The sequence below is a fragment of the Pseudochaenichthys georgianus genome, chromosome 15 (assembly GCF_902827115.2).
Source record: "Pseudochaenichthys georgianus chromosome 15, fPseGeo1.2, whole genome shotgun sequence".
Classification (NCBI taxonomy): Eukaryota; Metazoa; Chordata; class Actinopteri; order Perciformes; family Channichthyidae; genus Pseudochaenichthys; species Pseudochaenichthys georgianus.
Genome location: NC_047517.1, coordinates 24769523 through 24779577, shown reverse-complemented (window position 1 = coordinate 24779577; position 10055 = coordinate 24769523). Strand labels below are relative to the sequence as shown.

Below are 10055 nucleotides of genomic sequence, written 5' to 3'. Positions count from 1 at the left end.
AGGAGCATTTCTATTTCATCCACTTCATCTGCAACGAAAAACGCCAACACAATTTCCGCCATTGCAAACCCAGCCAGTCAAGCCGACTCCGAGTCCGAGCTGTCCGACTTAAGACGAGCTTTTTGACACCTCCCCCGGCTGCGATCGGCTACTCTCGTCTACTTTCGAGGCGAGCCGCAATGTGTCTCAAACAAGCCTATTGACTTCTTCTGGGAGGATTGATAAAAGCAGCTGGATAAAAAAAGTTAGGAAACGCCCCTATAGGAAACGCCCCTATAGGAGACGCCTCCTTGCTGCGGTCTGCAGACAGACCCATCTCGCGCCTGGAGGCTCGCCTACATGAGACGTTGAAATCTCGCGGGACAAAGACATGGATGCGCGCATGTCAACTTTACGCTGGCTCGGGTCTCGTCCATTATCAACACAACGCAGAGACCGCTTAACCACAACGGTTACACTGATGTATTTAATGTCGTAGAACAAAACGTGATCCGTCTCTTAAATGTGTGTCAACCACAGACCTTATTTCGAGATATTTTCCAGAATCCTATGGAGAAAATCCCATTGACTCTGAGACGAGGGAACCCGTAGTGGTAAAATCAGGGTAATATGCTAACTCACTTCCGGGTTTTAGGACTCGTCACTGAACCACCACATATATTTATTTAATATAGATACAGCTGGAAATCATTAAAAAAATGATACTGCTAGGTAGTTTAATCTCTTGTAATACATCATTTATTAGTTATATTTTGTATAAATAGAGATCCAGCTGGGTTGGAATTCTGGTTTAGTATGATACTCGAATCACTATGTGAAAATGAATATACATTTATATCCCACATGCCAAGCAGAAGCAACAACTTTAGACTTGAAGCCTTTCTTTATTACTTTTGGAGCCTTCAGGATACATTTTACCAATACAGAAGAAATTACATTTAAAAAAAGGAAACATTTCAATATTGTAAGACATAATGCAGGCCTACTGCTGTAGACATTTACTTTAGGGAAATAGCTGGATGCACATAAAGACAAAGCGGGCACCAAGGCAGAAACACAGAGTAACAAAAATAAAGGTTACTTTTATACAATTTATCTTCTGTTAATCATGTTTCAATGGTGTTCCAAGTAATGGATTGGTCCCTTAAACAAGGCCATTCTGATAGCAATGCAGTGTTTGGCACCATTAACATTTTTCCAAACCTTATGAAACTTAAAAAGAAAAAATTCAATGTACGACACTGTACACCAACATCATACAAGGTCATGGCACAAATACCGTCTCTAGACAAAAAGAGAAAAGGACTTTTTAGTTGTCTTGCTCTCAAGAGTTTGCAAACATTCATCCCTATTTCAAAATGTAAAAGTAAGACAGAAGGTGAGTGGTCCATTTTGTTTGAAAATCATCTCATTAAGACTATGAAACTAAAAAGTGAAAGACTGAGAATTAAATACTTACACTTTGTTTTTAAATTCAATAAATAGTATTGTCGTCCTGGACAGGTAATCATAAAGTCAGTATGAAAAGTTCCCTACCACAATCAGTGTGGTGGTATATTTTCTTCTGTAATTGGTTGAATTACCATTTAACATCCCCACGTAAGACACCAAATAAAAGAAATTCTAAAATATAAGGTTTTCATTATTCAAAGAGTCATTCATTTATTCAAGTACTTATTCAAATACACAGATAAACAGCATGTATTAGCAGTTCTAGCAATTACAGTTCAATTCTGATTTCTTAAAGATTGTCATATTGATGGGCCGTTATAGCAATACATATTTCCAATCTCTTGAGAGCTGTGGCTCCCTTGCCCTAACATATCCCAATGGTTTACTATCTACTATCCCTACACTGTGCAAGTAGAGTAAGGGTGTGTTTGACAATAACCTACAGTGTACTCATGTATTACAATCCAAAATAAACAAGGTATAAGGAAAACACGTATGTGGTCAGTTGTTAGGGGCAGCCTTTTCTGTTCACAGAGAGGACTTTTCTGTGTCTTTATTTCTTGGCCTTTCCTTGAGCAGCCACGGCCTCCATGGCTTTGCGTACGGTCTCCTCGTCTCCCAGGAACTGCATAGGCTTCACAGGCTTCAGGTTCTTGTCCAGCTCGTAGAGGATGGGGATGCCTGTTGGCAGGTTCAGCTCCATGATGGCTTCATCAGACATTCCTACAGGTGGCAGCATATACAAACAAGTTAGAGAATTTACAGATTATGTTTTGTTTTTTTTAACGCAAAATGTGTTATATGGATATACTCTTGTTAACACTTTATTAGGTAAAATATTATTGAAGCTGTAATTCACAATGGTGTTGTACTGGACTACATTACATAGAAAGGTGTTTCTATTTCTTCTTCTTTTTTTAATACATGAAGGGGGAAGGATATTAGACCCCTCATTATAATGCAGTAGAGGGAAACTACACCCCTAACAAAGACCTCAATGCTAAACATACAATCGAATTAACACTTCTATGACAGTGTCAGAGAATTGGATTTGTGTTGAATAGTGGTAGATTGTTCTGGTGTACCTAATAAAGTTTAGTGTATAGTTTTTTAATTAAATCTTACGAAAATTCCTGACAACTAGGACCTTTGTTTTTAATTTAAGTAAAAGACATAAAAATGTAATTTGGCAAACTACTTAAATTTCCTTATTCATAACGCCACACACCCTCAAGGTGCTTTACAATCCCCCTCAGACTGTTTCCATGGGCAGCGATTAGGACCCTCTTTCCCTGTTTGATCTGAGGTGCAATCTCCTCGTTCCAGTAGGGCAGAGCTCGTGCGATGGTGTCCTTAAGGCTCTCACAGGAAGGAAGCTGGTCCTCACTCAGGTCCGCATAGCGCCGATCCTACAAGGAGGACATTCTCAATTTTAAAAATATATAAAAAGGCAAAAATGAACACTGCAAAAATCAGCACCTAGATCGCTTTGTCTTTTAGCTTTTTCTGAAGAGACCTTTATTGAAATAGGAAAGGAACTTTGAGTAAGGGCAAGAAGAAGTGTCATATAAAAGCAATGTGGTGACGTTTTCTGTCATTTGCAGGCATGAAAGAATCAGCTGTGATCTTATTACACTGTCAACAGGGTAAATGTTGCTTATCAATGTTTTGACAGCCAGCTACGAGTTACCACATCCTAACTTCAAAATACCTCGGTCTACACAGACTTCTGATCAGTGTGTTTCTACCTTGACTGAACTTTGAACTTGATCCTAGCAGACCTTATTTCTGCCAGTCATTTATTAACTCCCCTTGGACTTACTATTACGGCCCCTACACACGCCGGCGTGCGTTGAAGCTTGCCGGCGGGCGTGTCTGAAGTCTGATGAATCGCCCGCCCCGGACACACAAGCACGCGGTTTGATTGGCAAGAGCTTGTACTGGCATAGGATTCGATTGGCTGCCGCTTCCGTCGAAGCTTCAAAAGTAGAACATTGCTCTACTTTTGAAGCTCTACGCTTTGCTGACGTCAATGGGGTGACGTCAGCAAAGCGTGACGTCACCCCATTCAAAGTGAATGGGCAGAAGCGTTGAAGCTTCAACGCACGCCGCCGTGTGTAGGGGCCACTAGGCAACAGCATTAGGGCATATGCTACTAAGCAGTAAGGTGATGTATCTCCAGTTTGTTGGATTTCCATCAGATTGCATTTGCACTGCTGTCTCTAAAACACTTAGATATTCAAGCTGACTGTGCTGCACACAAACAGACCTTGAATCAATAAATGCTTCACACTGATTTCACACAGCAGTAAGCTGTTCAGTACACAAAGAAATGTGTTCCTTATATGCAAACTAAAGCTAGTTATGGTATGTATGTACAGTAGATATATTATGTTACCTTGCTGATGATACTGTAGTAGTCATGGTCTGGTCCCATGGTAGGAGGTGGGGTATCGAATGAGCGCCTCCAGATCTTCACTTGAGCCTCTCCATGCTTGGCAGCTGTCTCTGCCTTGTTTAGCCCTGTCAGGCCCCCGTAGTGGCGCTCATTGAGCCGCCAGGTCCGGTGCACCGGCACCCACATCTGGTCAATGGCATCCAGGACCAACCACAGTGTTCTGGTGGCCCGCTTCAGAACGGAGGTGTAGCAAATGTCAAACTCACAGCTCGCATCTGTAAGTTCCAGAGAGTGAAATACATTGGATTTTAATGCATTTTTACTGAAACTGTCAACAGAAAATTCCACCTGGATACTTTGATGGCTTCCTTCAGCTTTGTTTAGTTAGTAAATTCCTCTGCAATGCCTTCAGGGAACCACAAGTATATGCACTTGTTGCATTAAACATCTCTTATAAATGACACCCTGATACCATGAACAGAAGCAACGGAGTCTGAAGCCTAACTGAAAAAATATATGAGGCTACATTTAGGGGCTACAACCAAAACATATTCATTATCTTTGTTTAAAAAGTCCACAAAACTTAAGATATTTGGTTTACTGTCACATGTGAAAACAGCAAAATATCACATTTGAAAAGCACAATGTCTTTTTAAGTCTAAGTGAATATATTAGTAGGTAAATGTGGTTTGCTGTAATGTATTGATGCTTTTTCTGACAGATGGATGATGGTTAAAGAATGTTACCTAAACATTCAAGTTGGCATTAAAGTCCACAAGTAGTGCATCATAAAAAAAGTATCCTGTTTTTTAAAATGAGAACAGATATGTTAACTGTATGTTCTTTTAACATTAAATAGCAGTGTGCCAGACAAGCATAATGGAGGCATCACCTCTGCATGTTAACAGGGCAGGGCAGTCCAGGGTCTGGTCTGGTGCAGAGAAGCCATTATGCAACCAGATTCGTGCACTTGCCCCTACGGTATTTCAGAGAAAGCACACTGGATGATGGGATAAATTGAATGAGTTCCTCCTCACCTTTCAAGGCCTGTCCTCCTCTCTTCGCCTCCTTTTCCCCGGTTTCACTCAGATCTGCATCGAACCAGCCGCAGAAGCGATTCTCCTGGTTCCAGTTGCTCTCTCCGTGGCGGATCAACACTAGTTTGTAGACAGCCATGATTGACAATACTATGCCTTAGGTGAAGAAATTAGACAAAATGTGTTTTAAAACAGGATACAAAGGCTGTGAATGTGACAACTCTCCTCTTTAGAAAAAGAACACAGGTACACTCCTGTGCTGTCGAACCTCTGAGTACTTTTATTCCGCGGATTGGTTAGTCCCTCACTTCCTGGTTTTCACATCCAATAAGATTCCGCAAAAAAAACGGGTTGTTCATTTCTCGACCAATGACAACGGTGGGCGTCAGCTGCGGAGACTCTTCCCTGACCTTCAAACTGTGTACAGATTGTACTCCGTTGACTTTTCATTGTTTTTCTGTCTGCCTATATCTATCTATCTATCTATCTATCTATCTATCTATCTATCTATCTATCTATCTATCTATCTATCTATCTATCTATCTATCTATCTACATTAATATCTTAGTCTAAGATCCCATAACCAATTGTGTTGCTTTTCCTACTGTTCATCAAAATATTTACCAACAATTGTTTAAAAGTTCAAAATGTACAAATGACCAGGAGCAGCACCTCTTCATGTCCCTAAATGTGAGTACAGTAGCAGTCCCATAACATGTTGGCCCTTTTTGGAGGAGCTTTAAGTATTGCATGACATATTGGCAAAAGCCATCTCAGTTTTTATGACAAAGATGACTGCATACAGAACATATTTGCATATATTTATATTAAGGAGAGAACTCCTTCAACCCTCTCACAAAGGACCGTTGTTGTTGTTGTGATTGCTTCGCCTTGCAACCATCTGCTGACTGTATAATGTCAACATTTTATTCAGTTTTTCCCCTTGACCAAACACAGCTTCACAGATTTGTCATTGCCCAGAATGTGATAAGATCCATTCATCCCTCTGAATTATGATCTGCACAAGACAGTAGTCACTTGTATTTGTGAATATAAACTCAACAAATAAAATGTTTTATCATTTTTTTGATTGTGGACATTACCAGCCCTTTACATGTTTTTGTAGCCACTGTAATTGTTGACGTTCTACCCCAACTAATGTCCACTTGCCATAGCTTTTTCCAGACCTCGGGGTTAGTCCAGTTCACTACAGTGATTTTCTTTTTAAAGGTGGCAAATAAGAAAATAGTTTTAAATGTCGTCCAATTCATGTTTTGTGAAACCCTATATCACCTCCTAGTGGGTAAATCCATCACTGTTGGTTAAAATCTAGAGCAGTCCGGAATGTTTGGCTGACACTGAAATATTTATTTATGTCTGGACAGTTGAGCTATAGACTCCACAACATTGTTATTTTTGACTTTATTTTGCTGTTGCATCCAAACTTTGTATGCGTTCATTCTGACAAGGATACCAAATAATGCAAGTTCAGGAGCCTAATAACCAGAAAAAAATAGGGGATATTGTTTTAATTGAAAGAGAAAATGTGAATTTAAATTGTCTTTTTATCCTCAGAACTACAGTGTGTGAAATCTGTGTGAAAAGTAGTCCTGGGAAATACTTATGAGCCATGTAAGGTATTATCAGGAACTCCATGATCCGTGCTCTGAAGGAATGTTTGTTTTACTTTGTGTGTCGTCTACTAATGCTGCAAGATGCAAAGCTCGGTAAGAGTTTTATCACCTTGGATTTCACTTCTGATTCCTTCTATAACATTGTATTTTATTAAGGTACAAAATACAGATGATTGACAGAGGTGTTGTTGATTATCTTCATGAATTAGTGCCAACGAATCAGTTTGACCACCCTCCTTTCTCCCTAACTTTCTTAGACTCTGTAAAAAATCTTCTCAACGTCTTGGCGGAGGATTCGCAAGTTGAGGAAGTGGTGGTATTTTCAACGCTCTATAAATAGCTATCATCATTTCCCACCACTGGCTGCCATTGGCCTCACGAACACTGTGCCCATTCAGACGTATTGTGTGGGCAAAAGCTGCTGAAACAGATGTGTAGTCACCATGTTAGGAAACTATAAACTGGAGAGTATCACAGGCAATCGACAGGGCTGAAACACTGTGCACATTCATGCCTGACACAGACAGGAAATGTCGATCTCAGATTCCTGCTTAGATCTTCATGACATTACCTTTTTGATATTTTTTCCAGCCCATTTACTTGTTCTGTCAGTCTCCATCTGTTTTCACATGTTTCCCTCTCCTTTGCAGAGGAATGTGCATCTCAGCAGTATCTGATGAAGGAGTGGTTGACAGTGCACTGCTGTGTGCATGTGTCTGTGTTTTCATGTTTCATGTGCATACAAGTAGCCTCCCAAGCAAGACAGAAGAGGAGGGCCATGAGCAGGTAAAAAAGATGCAGACACAGAATTTGGGTGGGAAACAAAGACGGACGGGGCACTTCATGCCCAAAGCAGCTGCTGAATATAGTTTAAACCAAAACAGGTAAATGCACCTGGTTCAGTTAACACCTGGCCCTGGTCTTGCAAAAAAAAGGAGATGTAAATCAGGACTGGGCACAGTAACAAAAAGAAATGTGGGTAATAATTTAAAAGTACAAATATTTTTTAAAGGTGACATGTCATGCTTTTCCGGTTATTGCCCGTCCCCTTGTGTGTTATGAAGGTTTTTATGCATGTAAACGGTCTGCAGAGTCAAAACCCTCAAAGTACACCATGTAGGGAGTAAAACTCTAACACAGAAAATACCTCCCCAAAACGCCTCGTTGGAGATACGTCACTGTCCATTTGATTCTTCCGGGTACATCATGATGTCATGTCGTCCCCGGAACGAAATGGACCAATCCGTGGAGCCGTTACGTTAAGTCCGCGGAGCCGTTACGTTAAGCCCCCGCTGATTGGTCCAAATTGACCAATCCACGGACTTCCTCACACACTCAGTGCAGGCAGCTCTGCTGATCTCTCCTCCCTGGCTGCAGGCTGATAACAGACAGTTGGGATCGCGGCGAAATTCTCTCTGCAGACCCATTCTCACAGCGTTTATCAACCTTTTTCTTACTCAATATCAAGCCACACTTATTGTTTTTACTTCGGCTGTGACTTTGTGTGTGCTCAGGGTGAGTTTTGCTGTGTTTCGCTGTGTATCGCTAAACAAGGAAACAACACCTCCACGGAGCTCAGCGCGATTCACAACGTCCCGGTCCCGACCAATCGGAGCACACTGGGCTCACAGGGAGGGGGGGCAAGAGATGCAACGAGCCGTTTAGTGGAGAGAGTGAATACACATACTTTACAGAGATGCTGTATGCAAAATCAATGTGAGTTTGGAAGATTGCACAGTATAAATCTATTCTAGTAGACCACAACAATGGAATTATGATCAGTGGAAATGGCCATGACATGTGACCTTTAAATAATAACATTTCCTGTTGAAAAATGCTGAACAAACCAATATGTTTTTTCAAGTCCAAAACACTGACATAAACATATTTGTATTGAAATGGGTTTTGGTCGCTGTAATGTTTCTCATGTTGTTACTGTTGAAACAGTTGTTGTGAGGGGATTTCTTCTTAAAAGTTATTTCAATGTAAGAAATTCGGTGAAAGATCCACATCCCTCACGCACAAAAATGCTTTCTGATGTTTAGTTGAAGCTATGAGGAAATCGAGTCGATGCCTTTCCTTCTGTTTTCCAGACAGTGTTTCATTGCTGAGCTTTGGTGGATTGGCAAAATGAGGAAGTCTTGTCCAAAAAGACTATAACTGTTGTTCTGTACACCGCTATGTTGGAAGGCGAATAGCATTTTAATTACAAGGGACAAAAGACATTCCTAACAATTCTCTATGATTATCTCACCAGTGATTTAATTATCGCCATGATTCACAGTCATGTCCTTGTTATCCATATGGACTTTAGAAGTGACTTCAAGGTTTTTCTGGCAGCAAACATAATATCAGATTTATAGTGGGTTGACATCAGTCCATGGCAACAGCTACATGATGCTGTGCTTACAGAGAGGGCTAGAGGAACCATTTGGAAGTGTCATGAGGACTATTTGACGGGCAGTTGCTTTCAGAAGGGTGGGTAGGCGCAGACAGGAAATGTCTCATTGGTTGAGTAGACGAGTAGCCTACAAAAAATCACACGGTATGAACTCAAGAGAAGTGCCTTGCTCTATACATCCTTTTACCAAGTTGTCTGTTTTTTTTTTTACTCTGTAGCTAGGGGAAAAGTACAATAACCTCACTTTTGTGGTACACACACCCTTTTAATAATGTCAGGATGTAGTAAAGGTTTCCAAATAGGTGTTATTCCCTGTGATTAGCCTTCTTGTTGGAAATGATGTTTGAGGATTACATTCATAAAGGGCTCACACACAACAGTGACACATCTGAACAGACTTGATCTATAAACTGTGGTCTGTGTAATAATAAGGAGCATGTTAATGTGGTAACCTCAAAAAGATTGCAGGGTAAATGTGGATAGCTAATTCTTGGCTTTAAATGTCAGCGTATGCTATAGTTGTGAGTCATCAAACTCAAACGATTCACTATGGTTACTTTCAATATCAAATTAAACCCTAGGTTGGGTCTTTGTTTATGCAGCATGTAAAGCTGCTGTGTTGTCTCCACTTGGTTGTATACAGCAGTGTGTTTCTGCAGGAGCGACACGTGGACAGAACAACACTTCTCAGGAGGGGGATAGAGTGGGTGGGAGTGGGACTCCTTTCCTCCTTTGGAAATGCTAGATTTATATTTTGCAGCTGGTAAACATTAACTCTTTCACTCCTGTAACTCTGACCACAGATGTCACCTTGCATTCAACACGCACATTGCATTCTTTCTGTCGTCGTTGAATAGAAACGCAGAGGAGGATATTCTGTACAAACTGACAAAACACTCAAATGAAATACTAATAAGTCCAATTATTTTTCAAGTTTCCCTGTTTCCCTGTCTATACTAGACCATACATAAGTCAAGGCTACTTGTATGAGTCAGATAAAAGAAGATATTCTCGGCCATCAAGCAGAATATATTTCTTATTTTTTAGTCTTCAATTCATGTGTTGTAAAACTTCTGCTTTTATATTCTAATCTCTGCATTTTGTTGCCATGCTTTGATTGTGGATCTGGAGTT

The 10055-nt window shown here is 40.5% G+C and overlaps 1 protein-coding gene across 1 annotated transcript; it reads right to left on the bottom strand.

The window, feature by feature from the left end:
• Positions 1-864: 864 nt before the first annotated feature.
• Positions 865-5171, bottom strand: LOC117460058 (phosphoglycerate mutase 1-like). The gene is made up of 4 exons (XM_034101278.1): positions 4888-5171; positions 3851-4125; positions 2681-2861; positions 865-2175 (listed from the first exon to the last, which is right to left on the bottom strand). Exons 1-4 carry the CDS (start codon positions 5024-5026, stop codon positions 2006-2008), a joined length of 765 nt encoding a protein of 254 aa, XP_033957169.1. The 5' UTR covers positions 5027-5171; the 3' UTR covers positions 865-2005.
• Positions 5172-10055: the final 4884 nt, after the last annotated feature.

Coding starts and splice junctions, on each gene's coding strand:
- LOC117460058 (XM_034101278.1), bottom strand. CDS start 5,026: ATGGCTGTCTACAAACTAGTGTTGATCCGCCACGGAGAGAGCAACTGG. Junction 4,126..4,887: donor AGGAGGACAGGCCTTGAAAG/GTGAGGAGGAAC, acceptor TGGAACTTACAG/ATGCGAGCTGTGAGTTTGAC. Junction 2,862..3,850: donor ACTACAGTATCATCAGCAAG/GTAACATAATAT, acceptor TCCTCCTTGTAG/GATCGGCGCTATGCGGACCT.